Source organism: Protopterus annectens, chromosome 14.part0 (assembly GCF_019279795.1).
Source record: "Protopterus annectens isolate FY-2018-M chromosome 14.part0, PAN1.0, whole genome shotgun sequence".
In the NCBI taxonomy this organism is placed as follows: domain Eukaryota; kingdom Metazoa; phylum Chordata; order Ceratodontiformes; family Protopteridae; genus Protopterus; species Protopterus annectens.
Window position 1 is genome coordinate 59,984,388 of NC_056748.1, and position 18,942 is coordinate 60,003,329.

The window sequence follows — 18,942 nt, forward strand, 5'->3', positions numbered from 1 at the left end:
CTCGTGTGTTGTGAAGTGCCCTGCAGATCTTTACTAAACTTGACAGGAATGTACAATTTCATGGGGTTTATTTGAACCAAGTTATTTTTTTATGAAAGATAAAAGCTTCATCTGTTTTAGGAATATATTAATTTTCAGTTTATTCAAAAACTTGCTGTCGTAATACTTGACTTTATTGGAGGATTACTCTTCCTTTAAGTTTGTTCTGGGGAAAAAACGCGCTACCCCAGGACTTCATAACCAATGAAAAGTAACTCATCACTGGTATCCAATAGTCAAGAACTGTCATCCTCCTCTTCTTCTTTCGGCTTTTCCCGGTTAAGGGTCGCCACAGCGGGATCACCCGTCTGCTCATGATTGGCAGTGGAGTTTTACAGTGTCGAATTGCCAGCCCAGCACCCAGCCTTCCACTGAAGGCACACACACGCACACACTCACACCTAGGGCCAATTTGGAGTGTCCAATCCACCTACAGCATGTCTTTGGGATGTGGGAGGAAACCCACGTGATCACAGGGAGGAGATGCAGACTCAGCACAGAAGGCACCCCAGCCGAGGATCGAACCAGAGAACCTCTTGCTGTGAGGTGGCAATACTAACAACTGCACCAGTCAAGAACTGTCATCCAAAATACATAAATTACTCACAGAAATGTATTTGGTCAAAGATGATTGTAATAAACTGAATTGCTTAGAAATGTAGTTGACCAACATAGTTCCCAAATAAGTAATATGGGAGCTGTTGTAAACAAAATGAAGGGAAGACTAACGGAAGAAGAAATGCGAGTGGAATTCTAACCAAAGCACCATTAACTGGCTCTTAGAAAAGATAGATGATTTAACGAAGACCAAGAAAGATGAAGCATGACGCAAGAATTTGTGATGATAGAGAAGTTAGAAGAAGAAAATGTGGTGAATTTTCTTACTTCATGACCCCCTAAGATTTTGAACCTGCTTAAGGCACTGTCTCAATCTACAGAGAGAGCACATTTATCATTATCTCAATCTTTATCAAAAAAGGTTCACATCCAAGATGCTTGTAGTGAAATGTATTTCTAATATAAAGACATCCTGATAGTAGTATGGTCAGATCCTAGATCCTACACCCAAAATTGATGGAAGCTATATTAGATTTGGAAAAGTCAAGCTTGCCTCTCTTATAAAAGAAGTGAAGAAAGACTCAAAGTTTATCTCCTTTTTCCTGCAAGAATTATAATTTTTTTGTCAGAGGGGCCAAAAATGTTTAACTGCCTGGAAAAAGCTGTTTTCAAACTAATAAAATTCTTAAAACCTTTGCGACTGTCGAATAGTTGTCTGCTGCAGACATTAACTGAAACTTGAAATTATTGTATTGTCATTAATAATACATTGCTGCTTAGGTTTCATTATATATATTTGTAAAGCTAGATGACTTTCTGGGTAAGTGTATGTCATCCTATTTTTCATTTCGCGTAGAAAGTCATTCCACAAAGTAATCCACTAGAAAGTTTTATCTTAATTTTGCAGTAACAAGGTGGTTAAAGCAGTTATTTAAAATTTAATAATATTTAATAAACAATAATGTAATAGTTTTAATATAAGTATAGTCTCTGGTAGTAGCGGTTGCAAGCACGGGTAAAGGGAAACTTAAGGCATTACAGTTTTAATTCTCATAACATATATTTAACAATTACTAAGGAATAGAGACTTCTTAAATTTCCCATATCTTAAAGATAAGCATTTGGTGCTTGGCAATGATTTTCCCGGTGAGTAATTTGTCAGAATATATGTAATATTCTGTTGCTCATGCTGAACCTTGGTGGCTTACACCTTTGGTCAGAACTGATGTGGCCAGTCCGTATTGCGATTGGGAGTGTTAAAACTGATCAAATGCTGTTGGTTTCAAAGTTTTTCTTTCATGTTTTTATCCTTGTTAAGCAGTATGGTTTCATGCCAGGAAAGAGCACTACAGATGCGATGTTTGCTCTGAGAGTGTTGATGGAGAAGTACAGAGAAGGTCAGAAGGAGTTGCATTGTGTCTTTGTGGACTTAGAGAAAGTGTATGACAGGGTGTCTAGAGAGGTATTGTATGAGGAAGACGGCAGTGTCAGAGAAGTATGTAAGAGTGGTACAGGATATGCACGAGGGTAGTGTGACAGCGGTGAGGTCTGCGGTGGGAGTGATGGATGCGTTTAAGGTGGAGGTGGGATTACATCAAGGATCAGCTCTGAGCCCTTTCTTATTTGCAATGGTGATGGACAGGTTGACAGACGAGATCAGACAGGAGTCCCCGTGGACTATGATGTTTGCAGATGACATTGTGATCTGTAGTGAGAGTAGGGAACAGGTGGAGGAGACCCTGGAGAGGTGGAGATATGCTCTAGAGAGAAGAGGAATGAAGGTCAGCAGGACTAAGACAGAATATATGTGTGTGAATGAGAGGGAGGATAGAAGAATGGTGAGGATGCAGGGAGTAGAGGTGGTGAAGGTGGATGAGTTTAAATACTTGGGGTCAATAGTTCAGAGTAATTGTGAGTGTGGAAGAGAGGTGAAGAAGAGAGTACAGGCAGGATGGAGTGGGTGGAGAAGAGTGTCAGGAGTAATTTGTGATAGACTAGTACCAGTAAGAGTGAAAGGGAAGGTCTACAAGAGGGTAGTGAGACCAGCTATGTTATACGGGTTGGAGACGGTGGCATTGACAAAAAGGCAGGAGTCAGAGCTTGACGTGGCAGAGTTGAAGATGTTAAGATTTGCACTGGGTGTGACAAGGATGGACAGGATTAGGAGCAAGTATATTAGAGGGTCAGCCCAGGTTGGAAGGTTTGGAGACAAAGCCATAGAGGTAAGATTACGTTGGTTTGGACATGTGCTGAGGAGGGATGCAGAGTATATTGGGAAAAAGATGCTAAGGATTAAGCTGCCAGGTAACCGGAAAAGAGGAAGGCCTAAGATAAGGTTTATGGATGTGGTGAGAGAGGATATGCAGGTGGCTGGTGTGACAGAGCAAGATGCAGAGGACAGGAGGAAATGGAAACAGTTGATCTGCTGTGGCAACCCCTAACAGGAGCAGCCGAAAGAAGAAGAAGAATCTGCTGTTTTTGAAATCTTGCATTCTGTGAGGTGATGATTTTGAACATTTTCTTAGCAAGCTAACATGGATGTAAAACAAGGTTGCTTGCAGTAAAAATTAGAAATGCTATGCACCAATGCAAGAAAATAGATTTGGGAATGTTTGTTTTTTATCATTTACTATAAGCTTTATTTTTACAGTCACAATTATTGAAATTGCTGGAAACTGCATTGATATAGACCAGGTCTGATTTGTTTAGTTTGTTAAACACAGGCTTTTTTTTTAACCTGCAAGGCTGTTATCTCAGGCAAATGCTGTTCAGTATAGCTTGTTCCACAATACAGTGTGATACAAGCTGCTGGATGAACAAGTTTGCTGATGGCTGCAAAACGGGTTTCTCTATTTTTTTGTGAAAAAGATTTCAAGAACATCAACTTTGCTGCTGTCATTAGTGAATGGCCAAAAACAATTGGCCTACAGTTTCATATATCTAAATGCACCAGAATGTATTTTGACAAATCAGGTTTTATGAAAATAGTTATTTTGCTGTTACAAATACTATCTGATGTATACTAATGTAAATATCTCGGTATCCTAATGTCATCTAATTTCTCCTTTGGTTAACATAAAGAAATTTGAAATTATTGTAATGTCATTAATTGCCGCTCAGGTTTCTCTGTACATATTTGTAAAGCTAGATGATCTTGCATTCTGGAGTATAATATTGTTTGTATTTACACTGTCTGGCAAATAAGGTGCATTGAAATGTTCTAAAGAGAATTCGCCAAGGACAGGAGGAAATGGAAACAGTTGAAACTTAACTACATGGAGGGATGTAAAATTATTGTACAACACGCAGTACATATATAAGAGGACACTTGATTTTGCAGTTCAGAATATATAATTTATTTATTTAACATTTGTTGACCAGAAAAGTCTGACTAGGACAGAGCCTATTTTCAGTGGAGGCCAGGAGAAGAATGCCTTTGAAATGTAGGAGGAAACCGGAGTACCTGGAAGAAACCTACATGAACGTAGGTAGGACATGTTGACTCTGCACAGAAGGCACCCCAGCTGATAATCGAACCAGCGAACCTCTTTCTGTGAAGCGACAACTATAACCACTGTGCCGCCCAATAATAATGGTGGTGGTGATGATGATGATGCAACTTTACATGCAACTTTTGATACAAGTCCATGTCATAGTACATTAACCCACCAAGACAACAGTTTGCAGTTGCATCAAACTAAATGTAGAGCTCATTTTTAACAAAGAGAATAGTCATACTGTGGAACAAATTATCTATTTATAAGAAAATCTTAAAGCTGGAATATTTTTAAAACAACTTGGTTACATGTATTGGTGAACTAGGATTGACCTAGAGTATGATCCAAGTCTGAAGGAGTCAATTTCATTTGGTGGCCATAAGGCTTAAACACTGTAAGAAAACTTGTCAATTTATAAATATAGAACATCAGTTTTGATGCACACTTGTGGAAGAATTGCATCATCAATACTTTAAGAACAAAAATTCTAATTATATTAATACCATTAAAAAATGTGAAATTATATGTATAGTCATCCATTGCGATTGAAACTAATCTTCCCACTAGATTTTACATTTGAGTTTATTGAGAAGTAGTAACATCTTTAAACATGTTGAATTTAAGAATAAAGAATTTGCTGTTCTTGCCTAACTTTCTTAATGATCTTGTTATACCCTTAGCTGATGATATTCTTAGTCATGACTTAGAGAATTCAAACTGTTTTTACTACAGAAAATGTAGACATTGTTTTGGATAATGTTACACTAATGCTCGAAGACATTCTAGGAATTTTTCCCCTTTAATATATTATTTTTGTTCCATAATTAGGGAAATTTAGATAAAAAAAAAGTTTGTCTAGATTATGCAAACTATTTTTAATAGTGTTACAAAAGTTAAACCTCAGTGTGATTTACAAGACACAAATAAATATGAAAATAAAAAAATTCAGATCAGTCAATCAAACTTTTTTGCTGTGGAAAAATATTTACTTGGAAATACAAGAAAAAAAAAAAGATTTATAGTAGCAGTCACACAATTTGTTTTAGATGAGGTGCTCTATGAGCACCTGCATGGATGCATGGATCGTGCCATCCCTAACAAAACCAAGACTCACTCCGCTAAGAGAAGGAAACCAGTCTGGTTGGACCCCTGCCATAAACAGGTTATACAATAAAAGGAGGAAACTAGTTCAGAAAAAAAGCAAATCCCAAGAAGGAAAGACATCCCTGATCAGTATCAGTAAGAAACTAAGGTCCCTCATAAAATCATCCAAGGCTAACTTCGAAATAAAAATAGCCAAGGATTTGAAAGATAACCACAAAGCCTTCTTTAGGTATGTCAAGAATCTGAGTGGCAACTCGCAGATGTGCTCTGAGCTAGTGCAAAATAGCATAACGTATACTGAACCTACTGATATTGCCAACATTCTGGTAGATAGATTCAGTGCAAACTTCACCCCCCTCTCACCTCCAAAAGGGCCCACAACAATACTGGAAAAGTGTAGTGTCCTGGAAATCAGACACACAGGTGAAAACAGCCCTTTCAAAAGCCAAAAACACAGCGCCAATGGGGCCAGATGGTGTCCCAGGATGCGTCTTGCACGAACTACAGAACAAACTAACCCCCCCCCCCCACCTAAACATGCTGTTCAACCTCAGCCTCTCCACAGGTTATGTGCCCATAGAATGGTGCACAGCAACGGTTATTCCGCTCCATAAAGGAGGGGCCACAACTGACCCTGGTAACTATCGCCCCATAAGCCTGACTAGCCTAGTCTGCAAGGCTATGGAGTGCATCATCATGGAACTCATTAACAAAGACATTGGAAACCTCCAAACACTTGACTCGACCCAGTTCGGCTTTAAGGGCAGATAATGCCTACTAAACCTGGTTGACTTCTTTGAAACAGTCACCAAGGCCATAGACGAGGGAAAGGTGGTTCACACAGCCTACCTTGACCTCGCCAAGGTGTTTGACACCATTCCTTACTCAGGTATTGTAGAAAAACTCACCAGCCTGAACATAACCCCCTACATCACAAGATGGGTTGCCAACTGGCTTACAGACAGAACTCGCATGGTAAGAATAGCAGGCTCCAGGTCCGACTCTAAACCCGTCACAAATGGTGTCCCGCAAGGCTCGGTCCTGGGACCCCTACTGTTTGGCATATACTTCTCAGAAGTACAGGCAAACACAGGAGGACTATGGCTAACGAAGTTCGCCGATGACTGCAAACTGGGAGCCATAATTGACTCTCCGGCTGACACTGACACGGACATCCTCCAAAAAGGCCTTACTGGGACGGACACCTGGAGCCATTGGCCTCCAGCTAAATGCCAAAAAATGCATAGTCATCCTGTTTGGGAAAAACAAAACACCCACGAATTACCACATAAGTGGCAGCCTCCTTAATGCAGAAGAGGTAATAAGAGATCTGGGGACCCAGGTAGATAGTAATCTCTCCTTTGGCAATCATATTGCCAAAGTAGTTAGGAAATCCTTCTATGTGGCCCATCTAATTACTAAAGGGTTCGCATCTAGAAATAAAGAGGTTATAGTGCCCCTCTACTCGTCGCTCATCAGACCCATCATAGAGTACAATGCCCTATTTGGGATGTACCTCACAAGACGCATCCAACAGCTTGAAAGACCACAAAAGTACCTCACCAAGAGGATTACTGGCCTCAAACATATGTCCTATGCAGCCCGACCGAAAAAACTCCAGCTGTACTCAGTGGCATATCGCTTACTCAGAGGTGATCTCTGCCTGACTTACAAAGCCATGTCCAACTCAGAATTGATGGACATGCTCCACCTAAAGAAATCCAAGTTACTGTGAGCCACGCACTCTCTAGTGAGCTAAACCTCGCCACAACAATAAATAGAACATGCTGGAGGGATAGATTCCTGTCACAGAGACTCCCCCATGCTTTGGAGCAAAATTCCTAACTACATTAGGCAGAGCCCCTCACTAACCCTCTTCAAGAGAAACCTTGACGAGTGGATGGGTAGCAGAAAATACACCCCTGCAATGACTTCATTGGTTCTGCTTGACAGAGGCTCAGTTAATTAATCCAATGGGGCAACGAAAGCCGTCACACTCTGGCTAGGCTAATAAATGTCCTCGGGCAGATAGCCTAGTACCTACCTATGAACCTATGTAAAGATGTTATAAAGGCAGTTTAGCAACCCATATTCTTTGTGCAAGTGCTAAACTTGTTTATAACATTGTTGTTAGTTGCTAATGTGATTATTTATATTTATTAATTTCTCTAGTTGATGGATGTATTAAAAGTTAAATGTGTGGGTTCATTTGGCAGTTGCAAAAAAAAAAATGCGTTATTTTCAGGATTTCTTTGAGTTAGCCCCTGAAGCATGTTAGAAAGAAATTAATATTATAGAAGTAAAAATGTACACTGGGTTTTAAGTTTTAGACTAAACTGAAATCTTCATTAGAGAAATGTATGGAAGGGTTTGAAGGTCATTAATTTAATTTTAAATGTATGAATTACATTGAGAACTTGTTAATCTTAATGGGATTTGTTATATTATGTTGCACTTAGTTACTGCATGTTATTTTTGATAAAATTTTCAAAAAAAAAAAAAAGAAAGAAAAAGAAAATTGACTACTGGCACAGGAAGTGCATTAATATTCCAAGACTGTGGTTAAGTAAGAGCTAAGATTTAGTGCTGAAGTAAGAAGAATGTGGCCTAGTAAGGGGAACAGTGCAAGTGATAAGAATAAAACAAGAAAAAAATCAGTGAGAAATGTGGGACAACTGAGAGGGGGAAGATGCAGTTGTCATACGTATCTTTGGAGTAAAGAAAGAAACATTTTGTAATTAAGAATGAGTGATTGAGAGCAGGAAGTATGTTAGAAAGAAGTTTATTGTTAAGCTTATATTTTAGACGGGATTTTTAGCAAAGAGAACAGAGAAGGTGGTTATGGGAAAGGAAGGAGTGCTGCAACTTCAACTTCTGTAAGAGTAAAAATATATTCAGGAGCTGGACAATACAGAATTACCCTAGTGGCTCTGTGTAATAGGAAGGCAGCTGTTTGCAAAGGAAGGCATTAATTGTGATAACTGCAGTTCTGAACTGTAGCCTAGGAAGACTATTAGTTTTCCATAAATAGTGTGAAGTGTATGTTGTAAGAATTAATGAAATGGTAAAGGGAAAAAGAAAGGTGGCAGTATTAAAATAGCATATGGTGATGTGACACAGAGAAAAACATTGATTAGGAGGAGGAGAATTGTGAGGCTACCAGTAGATATATAAGGAGTTGTACTACATGATACAGTTACAGTGCTGTAAAAAGAAGTGTATAAATGATAAGGCATTAGAATTGTTATGAACAGTTTGCTTAGTGGAAGCTTAAGTATAAACTAGTAAGCATTATTACAGGACTTGCATGGGAAAAGTACAAGGTGCAACTATTGACAAACATTACGGTTTTACTGAAAAGAATGAATTTATCTGAGTGCACTTACCTTTTATCTTCACTCTCTTTGGCATAGTCTGGTTGACATTTTAAAATGAAAGTCCGCTATTGTTGCGGAGGAAGTCCACTTAACAGGCAAATTTACAGTAACAAGTTAAATACTGTGCATTGTTTTTAGGGGCAAACTGAGGTGCGGATTGCTTTGCTATAAAGGAGAACTTTGGTGGAATGAAAATAGGAAGTACATAGGGATGGGCTCAACCCCGTGTGTGGTGTGGAGCAATAGATTTTTACACACGAGTTCACAGATTATAGAGAAATCTAGAACAACAACACAGCAGAGTTCACAAGTAAAACCACTTCTAACTGTAAATGTATCACTGCAGTAGAGTCGGAGAGAGGGGAAGAGAGAGAGAGAGAGAGAAAAGTAAATACTGCAAAGATGAGCCATAAGGGTCACTCAAACTCCATGCAACTACCTAGCACAGGTGTGTACCTTTGTCTTTATTTTGTAAAGTGCATTTAAATGGAGTATAGAGAGTAGCTTGTGCTGGAAGGAATCAGAAGTTATTTTCTGGCCGTTATCCTGGGAAACTGTGTTCTGGTAAGACAATGAGAAATCACGTTCTTTAATAAACAATCAGTTCAGTAATAGTTAAAGTAAATGGGATTGATTCTGTGTTCCATGGTGCTTGTATCCCTATGCTAAAAGACCCTAATGATGAACATGGATTTCCAAAGGACTGTTTAGTAGACTGATAATGGTAATTATTTCTTGCCGTAAATAAGTGTTTATGTTTTGTAGAATGAAGCCACCAACCTCTGCAGTGGGAGATAGTTACTCACAAGAACACTGCCGTTTACAGTTTATTTGAGGTTAACAGGAAGGAGCAATCATTGTAAAGAGAGTAAAATTACCGTTACCTGCAATGTCCTGAAAATGTAAGCAGTATATTAATTACGCAGGTAGAGCAAGACCCAAAATTACTTGCAAAAGACAGGAGGACAGTGGCAGATTAAAATACAGCAATCTGGGCAGACAACTGAAAGTTAAGAGTATGTGAGTGAATGTTTTGTTGATCATAACAAGAAACTTTACATGCAAAACAGGTTTGTAAGCTACATAGAATACTACTGGCTACTCCAACAATTAAGTAAAATATGTATCCCACACAAGATGGTAAATAATACTAAATGATAAAGGGAATTTTGCTTAAGGACTAATTTGTTTTTTTGATATAAACAATACAACGTAGTGAGCTGCTTTAAGGAAGGATCAAGAATGGGTAAGATTTGCACAGGGTTTGGTAAGGTATAAATTATTAATATCCTAAATTTGTATGTTAGCAGAATGCAGCCCATGGGGAAGATATGAAGAAAATGAACAGAATGACTATGGTTTATGTACACTTTATTATTTCAGTAGAAAAGAAAATGCTGCAGACATTTTAAACAGGTGATGAACAAAATGGCAAAGGAGTAGTACAGCGTTATACAAGGGTGTCAAACCATTTAATATAAATGCCAAGGGTGGCACCACCTTATAGTACTTTACACATACCCAGCATGATATGTTTATTATTACTGGGCATGATGATTGATAGTGCATTATGTACTTGCTAAATTGAATTATACCTGCACCATGTATGAATTGTATTAACTGATGTTACATTGTATTAGTACATTGGATGATTTGTACTGCAGTATTTTTTATACGTGGGGTTTAATACTAAAAGATGATCTAATGAACTGGGCATGGTGTAGGAAGGATTTGACATATTATCTGAAACTGTCAAGTAAATCAGTGTTATAAATGTATGAAAGTAATAATAGCCATTTTGTTTTTCACTATTTTCAGCATCCAACTTCATTTGTCATGTAATATGTTTGCTTCCTTTTTTCCACATTGTAGAATTGGTTGCATTTACTAGTTCTCTGTGATGCTGTTTCTTTGTAAACATTGTAGCTTTGGTGGGTGACGTGATGCAGAATGACAGTGTGTGAGCCCTTTGGACTTCATTGTAGGGTTCACTGTAGTAATGTGATTCATGATGGATGGAAATTAGCCACAGGCAGGTGTCCACCCATTCATCCAGATATCCTGAGCCTTGGAAGTCTCATCATTACTCTGAAGTCTGTAAAATGCTGAATTGTATAGGGAAAGAAGCTTATCCCATCTTTAGACCTTTTTTATCGCAACAGAATGCTCGGTAATATCAGTCTCATCCAGTTGAATTCCAGAGCAGTAATTATCCATTCTGAATTTTTTTGCTCGCTTTTTTTTCCCCGCTATTGCCTATACTACTTTGCATTTTATTGAATTTGTACTTTTGACTGATATTTGAGGTGCTCATTAAATTCCTATAGAAGCGACTCAGACTAGTTTGTTATTGTCTTCCCCTCCATTCTTTGTTTTTTGGATTTTTGGATTTTGTCATATACCTGCCTAACTACTTTACCTTTTCTATCTTGTCCTTTCAGGCTTTAACCAGCAGTTTATACAAGAGCAGGTCTCCCTATGGGTCTCTCAACAACATCGTTGATGGATTGAGCTCACTAACGGAACACTTTTCTGAACTCTCCATCTCTTCTGAATCCAGGAAGCCAAGTAAGAGACCACCACCTAACTACCTTTGCCACCTCTGCTTCAATAAAGGACACTACATCAAAGATTGCCCTCAGGTAAGGGACATAGATATGTGTGTGTCACTGTAATACATATGGGTGACTTGAGCCACTGTTTCCAAGTGGATATTTTAGTTGGAAAAAAAAAGTTTTATGATATCAGTTATGTACAACATTTGTAATTGTTTATATATCTGCAGACAGTGATTGGTTGACAAGGAATGGATTAAAATTGAGGTTGGATAAAAGTGTTCTATGTTTTTGTTGGTGCTATGATTTATAAAGCTGTGATTTTTGTCAGTCTGACCATCAAAGTTGTTGATAGGTACAAAGATATGAGAATTTTGACCAACAGTGATGTCATTTTCAAAGACAAGACCAATTATGTAAAATCCTAATCTTTGAAATTAGCAGGTCTTTAGATGCTTTGCCTCTAGATCTTATGAATTATTAACCAAAATATATGTTAACCAAGCACAATACTTTGTTCTATTCTTACTCTAAATGGGATATTCTTGTGACCGAAGGAACACGGACAACATTCGCTGAAAGAATTGCAGTATGTCATAGTCTACCATATGAGAAAAGGCTACAGTTTTGGTCTGTTTTCAGTGGCGTATCGTTTTATCAGGTCTGACTGTGTGGCTTTGGCTTACACAGCACTTAGTTGCAAATACTCCTGGGACTTGAGAAAGTTCTTAAAACATTAAGAGATTATAATTTGACATACAAGGCCGCCAAAACAGCATTGTTTTTAAAGATCTCATTTTATAATGTAGTTCATTGCTAGAAAGTGAAATAAGCTTCCACTAACTAAAATGTAATGTGAGACTCGATATATTTAAAAGACCATTAGTTTTGTGGCTTGGTTCATTTGTCTGTTCCACAACTTTTATGTGTGTGTTCTAGTATGGCCCATGGGCTTGAAAATAGAAGATTTAAACTGTGAACCATGAAGTACAAGTCCACATTACCAGCATTTTACTCCTATTAGATAACATAGTGTCTTAGGAAACCAGACTTACTGCTAGAGATTGACTAACGTCACAGGCATCAGTGTTGCCACAGGCTTGATTGCTGCTATTTTACATAGTTTTTTCCCCCCGAGACTTTTAATATCAATCTGAGTTCTGGGGACCATTATTTTCTGTAGGCTAGTGTTACTCACACTGTAATTTTGTAGCAGTTATTCAGTAATGTAATTAATAAAGTTCTGAGCTGTGGTGTGTTAAGCCAGCCTGGCTGTTTACTTTTAAGAATTTTGCTTCAAAGTAAGAAAAAGATTGTATCATAATATGAGTCTGCCAACTGAGTTATAATAATGTGGTTCTTAAACACAGAAGAATGGAGTTCCATTTTATGAGATATAATCCAGGAATGATACTTGTCTCAAATGTAAATAATACAAAAAGTGCATGTTATGGTATGGGTTTTGCCCACCAATCTAAATGACTCTAGGATAGCACCACCATGGAGGAAAGGGACAACTTTCACTGAGTTGTCACTTTTAATGATGAGTGGGCATATAGCAGTGTGTCCTGCCCACTTTCTTGTGATCTCCTTGAAGTATGTCACCTGTTGTCTTTCATTTATCAGGTTTTATATTTAATAAATATTTCTGTGCTGGTCAGATCACTACTTTCAACACCATGTAATTAACAATGTTTTATCAGTAATGATGAAATCCCAGGGTTATACTACTGGAGATGCTACATTTGTCAGACATGTTGCCTAGCCATATTTTATACTGCAACACTTTTCATTCAAAGCATTTACTGATTGGTTGGGATTTCACCATATAGCTCTCTGAGCCCATTTCACTTTTTCAGGTGAGCCGCAGATGATGCTTATACCGACCAGAAAAAACCTGGCCACAACCCTGAGTGAACCTTCCTATTCATTAAGAAGTGCCATGGGATTTTTAACTCCACATTAAAAAAACGTTAGACACATTGGACCTAAGAACAACATCCTGTCTATAGGATGGCATCTTTAGTGGTGCAGCAAGCCCCTTCATGCTGCCTTGCAGTGTCAGAATGGGAGCATGAATGCAAATGTCTGGTACGGAGATAGAACCAAAGACCCCTACTCTTCCTGGCTTCAAAACTTATCATGTTATCTATTCTTAATTTGAAGGAAGTTATATGGAATCTGACTTGCACATTAAAAGTAGGAATTCATTTGCTGCATTTAGCAGTATTTATATATCTGCTTGCATGTGCCCAGCACCAAAGCTAGTTCATTGTTCATTTTTGTTGGCAAAATGTGCATAATTTCAACCTGTAACAATGTATCAGTTTTCAAGCTGGATTGGATTGCCAGGTTTAACACCACAGAAACAGTAGAAAAGGTGTATCAGAAAGTTTTGTGTTTGAAATTCTATAGAAAGAATGCCTCACCATGCTCTTATAGAGTCATTCTCGTTCAACAGAAATACAGATGGTTTATTGCTGTAACTTTCAACGACTTGTCCTTCAGTTGCTTAGAAAATGTATTGAACGATGCATAAAAAGATATCCAGTGGATTAAAATCAAAGGCCTTTAAAGTGGCCCCACCGAATTGCCTTCAGTCCTTAGCAAGGAAGCTTAGTACTGCAGTCTGTTACAGGATTTCTTCAAATATCCTTATGTTTGCAATGCTGCTATCTAACATTAGTATTTTTGTTCACCGTAATGCTTATTAAGCAATGTAGGTTGTGCTTCCATACCACCATCGCCACCACTTTGGGGAAGTTTGATGGAAGTTGCAATAACTCCTAGCCTTTTGGGTTTATAACATTGTTGTATTATTTACTATTTGAAATTTCTGTTCAGACTTTCAATATTTGGGTTGTGGTTGATGAAGTACAATTCAACTTTTTTTATGGATAAGCCTTGTACCTAAATCGACCATGGTACAGTGCAAATTTTCCAATGGCTGCTAGTGACTTGCAAGAGGCCACTGATAGTGTGGGGAAAAGTGTAATATGTTGAGACTGTAGCACAGTAGGATCAACCCTGAGCATGATTACAATTTTGCAAAAATAGCTGCTCATAGACTATTACAGATGCTAAACAGTCTTACTCTTCAGAACATTAGAACATACCAAAGCTGTGGCCACAGTTGTGTATTTCATCTTGTTTCCCTCAACTACAATCTAGCATTGCCAAGCCAGAGCAATGTCTGTTTAACTGTGATCAAATGTTAGCAGACCATAGTCACCTTCAACCGCAGATAGCATTAGTACCCTCCAGTTGTAGCCAGTGCATTAACCATGTACACCTTGGATTTCTGATTGTGACCAAATTCAAAAAAAATTTAAGGACCACAGTAGTTTGTTTGACTTATTTTAGTCAAGCACACAATAGTGCAGCCAAACCAAGTCAATCATCAGACCTGTATTATGGGATGCATTAGTTCTTCAAACAGCAGTGCTATACATTTGACTTAGAGTGGCAGTGTTGTAGTGCACGATCACAGTATATACAAGCTCATAGAGGCTATACAATACTTATCTTCACAGCAGATAAGAGCTTAAATCAGTACAGAAAAAGGAAACTATCTAAACTCTCTTACCGGTATACTGAATGGTAGTTAAGGAACCTTTCATACTCTACAAAAGGAGTAGGACCATTAAATGCAGCAAGCTGAGAGAGTATTGACAAGTGAAAGCTAAGAATCCTGCTGACGTATGCCTCCTATGTCAGAAAGAAGAGTTAGTTGTTGTTGTGGTTATTTTGCATAAACAGCAGCATTGTAAAATGGTTTGTTTTGCTAAGAATGGGAATTTGCAGGGTGCAAACTGAGAGTTTTATCTGATTATTTCCAAGTGAGAATCTTGGTCATATTTGTCCTATGCTGCAACATCATATGCCATGCCTTGCCTCTTGTAGACAACATGTTTTGTCTTTTTTGTGCAGTGGAGATCAGGCAGGGATATTTTATGTTGTACTTTTTATTTAGTTTAAGAAATTTAACAGATTATTGTACTGATTAAGTTATAGATAGTCCGTGATGGCTTCCACCACGATGACTTTTTAATGAATGAGTTCTGTGCTTGTTGTTTAGAGTCTGATGTGTAACTATGAAGCAGTGTCAGCAGATGGTTAATTTACTGTGAATCTGGTATGAAGTTTCACAGAAATGCGTGTTTTGGGGCATTTCATTATATAATTAGTCAGTGACCCAGCACTGGATGTAAATTAAATAATTTAGTACAGCAGAGCTTTGAAACAAACCAGTAACTGGCTTGTTGCAGGTTTAGGAGCAGTAAAAACAAATATGCATCAGGAAGCTATTCTACACAATCAATTTGTGGCAGAACGTTAACATGAGTAATGAAAAAATGTAATTTTATTTATTTTTTGATAAGTGGATGTGTGTGTTGGTACTTTTAGCCAAAACCCAGGCCTTAAGCCAGAGACATTGACCAACATAAATAACAACAAAAAGACGTAATTCATTTCAGAAATAGAAGAGATGCAACAGTCTATGTATAAATGGCTACAGAAAAAAACACAAATACCTGGATAAATGCAAAATCCATGGCCCATACTAAACCGTTCTAATTCAGGCGTTGTAATTGGAGACCAGAATCAAATTCTTCACTGTTGTCCTGCCTTATGGTGCCGCACTTACAGTTTTAAATATACTGCTAAAGACCTCTGATGTTTATGCTTTTAACAGTTTTCAAGTACTGGCAGATTCAGAGTTTTTTGAGGTGATGTAACAATCTGACTTACAGTGAGATGAAATGGAGTCAGAAAGTAAAAAAAAATGAAACATAAAGATATTGATTTATGAAAATGAGGAGCCTTGTCTGTTTATTCGTTTATAATGAATTACAGCAGCAGCCCACAAAAAGCATGGACTGCTATTTAACTTTCTGTAAGTCTGAACCATGAGAATTTCTTCTCAGAAATTGCAACCAAAGGAAGATATTCTATGTTTAATGGAACTTTCAGAATACTTTTTTTGGAACTTGGCAAGCATTTTTCAGCCTTTGGAGGGCTTGTAGCTTCCCCTTCAGTTCTAAAATGTAAAAGATAGGAAAGTGGAGTTATGACTTGTTTTAAGGCGTTGCATTCTGTTTTGAATTACTTAATAAAAATGTTCTTTTGCACTGAATCTCGTATAGTAATGATTCTTTTCAAGTGTGTTTTACATTGTTTGTAATGCTGTTTCATTACCCATTGTCAAGAAGTTTCTGTGCAGAGAAATGCTTGCTGGCTAACAGGGGCAAAACTTTTAGTGGATCTTTTGAATGCTGTTACATATTCTTATTTTGACTTTTATAAGCCTTTTGTCTACTTCTTTGTATGAAAAATAGCATGAATGTATTATGGAAAAATATAACACACATTTTAGCAGCCTGTTGAAGACAGCTATATGTAGAATTGAGTGAACATGTTGCTTAAAGTTAAAGATGTGATTGGTTTCACATTTCTCTGCCATGTTGGTCATTGTTGCTTTGGACAGGCCCTGGGAAGTCAGTTAAGCAGAGACTTGGCTATAAGAGATACTGCTGTAAAGAACATGTTGTCCTTTCCCTAGAAGGAGTGATGTAGCACCATAATGCTTGAGGCGTTCGCTGTGGACAGGCATTGAGAGTTGTTCCATTGCACAGGGTACAGGTTATGCTGTGGCTTGTATCTGTTGCATTTGGCAATGTGGAAGTCAGTGAGAATGTAATGGGGGAACAACCGTGCATCTTGGAAGCACATACGATAATGGCAGAAAATGATTGATCTGATCTCTAGTTGAACTTCGTTTCGTTGATAATCATTGAAACTGTTAATTCAGCAATGCATATCTTCAACTTTTACAGTATTTCAAAAATATACATTTTTTTGCCTCTGTTCTCCTCTTCCCTGAGCTCACTAAAATAAGTGTTATTTTTCAAGCACTGGAGTCAATTAAAAAAATGACTCTTGTGGAGTATTTACAGTGTATTCCTTAGCATTTTCTTGTATTTGACTTGCATATTCTTGAATTTCATGTGCATGTTGGGGGTTGTGAAGGAACAGAGACAGTGTGGGGAGAAAGGGAAAAGGGGCAATCGCCACAGATGCAAGTAGTTCTGGGGCACAGTTGGCACTGCAAAAGAGGTGTCAGTCTGTCCCCATAAGTCACTGGTACTTGGGAGACTGGTAGCCAGTGCTGCATTGGGGAGACCATTTAAGCAGCTGTGCTCTCGCAGGGTCTCCCAGCACAGCCATTTGTCTGACTTGCTTTGAGTGTGCATACTCGAGTTATGAGTTGAAGTGCAAAAAAACATTTCCTCCCTAAACCACTGTGTATGGCTATGTTTTGTTTCAGTTTTTTTAAAAAATAGCTTGAAAGAAGAGCAGGGTATGGGATGTTATTGTCCTATCTCATATTCTGCAGACAGTAGCTGTACAGGCAGTAGAATAAGGGAATAGAGTTTTTGCTTATTTTTTTTCAGAAAGAGTAATATGCCGAGGTGAAAGCCAGGCTGGTTAGTGCACAAGAGTATTAGTGTGCAGCATGTTTGTACACTGGCTATGTGTTGCTACCTCCCATCTCCAAAGTCTGAGGTTCAAGCCTTACCTCCATTTTGTGTGTGGAATTTACATTGCTCTTTCCATATCCATGTGGGTTTCCCTTGGCATCTTGACTGTCTGATGGGCATGCTGTGTAGGTTGAGCTGTCCAAATTGTCTATGCATGTGAACTTTGCCTTTGTCTTTTCCCTTATGGTTATAGCTATGGTTGACTAGGATCCTCAAGCAGGTGCAGTTACTTAACAGATAAAACAAGTAAAAAAGACGCCCAGTCAGGAATCATGGCAGCTAAATGATGTAAAACTGGCAGTGAGACTGTTCACAAAATGTCCTTGATGAAAAACGTCTTCAGTCACCAAAGTACAGGTGCAAACGTTCTAACTTGACATGAGGTGCTGCGACTTCAGGGGGTGCTTAAGTTTAGTTCAGCAGTAAAGGTTCCTGGATAAAATACTGATATGCTGAATATACTCTGTTGCAAAGTGTATATGATGGTTTTCATAGTATATTGGCTCTGGCAGAGAGGTTTCATTGAACTACTAAGTGGCCATTTTCTGTTTCATTAAATACCCTGAGCTTGGAGAGTGAAATTGTAAAAGGAGGAAATACAAAGATGTATGTACCATGTTGAATTATTTGCAGAGAAAAGGGAGTTTCCTTGTTGTTCTGCTGAGTATTTGCCAGGCTCAATTAGTAGTGACCTGTGTTCACCTCCAAATCCAGGGTTGCCCAAGCTAGGAGTACGTGCCTGTGTGTATTCAGGCCGTAACTCAAGCTGAGCTCACTGACTGTGTGTGCCCAGTCAGGAAATGCACTGTGTTTCTGTTTTGGCATGGTTACGCAGTACTGCCCATGCAAGATATAGAAAAGCTGTTTTTTTCAATGGTATGCAGTGTATGAGTGGCAGGCAAAAGCTGTTCATAGGTCATCAGCATTTTCAGTAAAGGACATTTCACTCTTGGAGATCTATGTACGGTGTGATGCACTCAAATGTAAAATACTGATATGCTGAATACACTCTGATACAAGTGTCTCATGGTCTTTATCAGGGATCTGTTTATTGTCATTGTCAGCTGTGTTGTCCATTCCATGTTTGTCCTGGTCTAGTGGCGTACGTAATGTACCTAGGAAAATTCAAAAGATGTGCTATGTGTATCTGACAGTGGTAATAGGGAAGACACTGCTTTGCTTTTATTATGACCTGCTTATCCCCCCACCCTTTTCAATGGCTCTCCATTAATAGCATTGGTTGGAAACAAAGAAAGACGAGATTGCTTTT

General features: G+C 38.3%; 1 protein-coding gene across 1 annotated transcript in view; it reads left to right on the forward strand.

Moving 5' to 3' along the window:
- Positions 1–18,942, forward strand: part of ZCCHC24 (zinc finger CCHC-type containing 24) — a 1,058,990-nt gene that overhangs the window by 228,324 nt on the left and 811,724 nt on the right. The window contains exon 2 of the mRNA XM_044055768.1: positions 11,017–11,217. Coding sequence (XP_043911703.1) covers positions 11,017–11,217 — 201 coding nt within the window. The remainder of the gene's footprint in view (positions 1–11,016; positions 11,218–18,942) is intronic.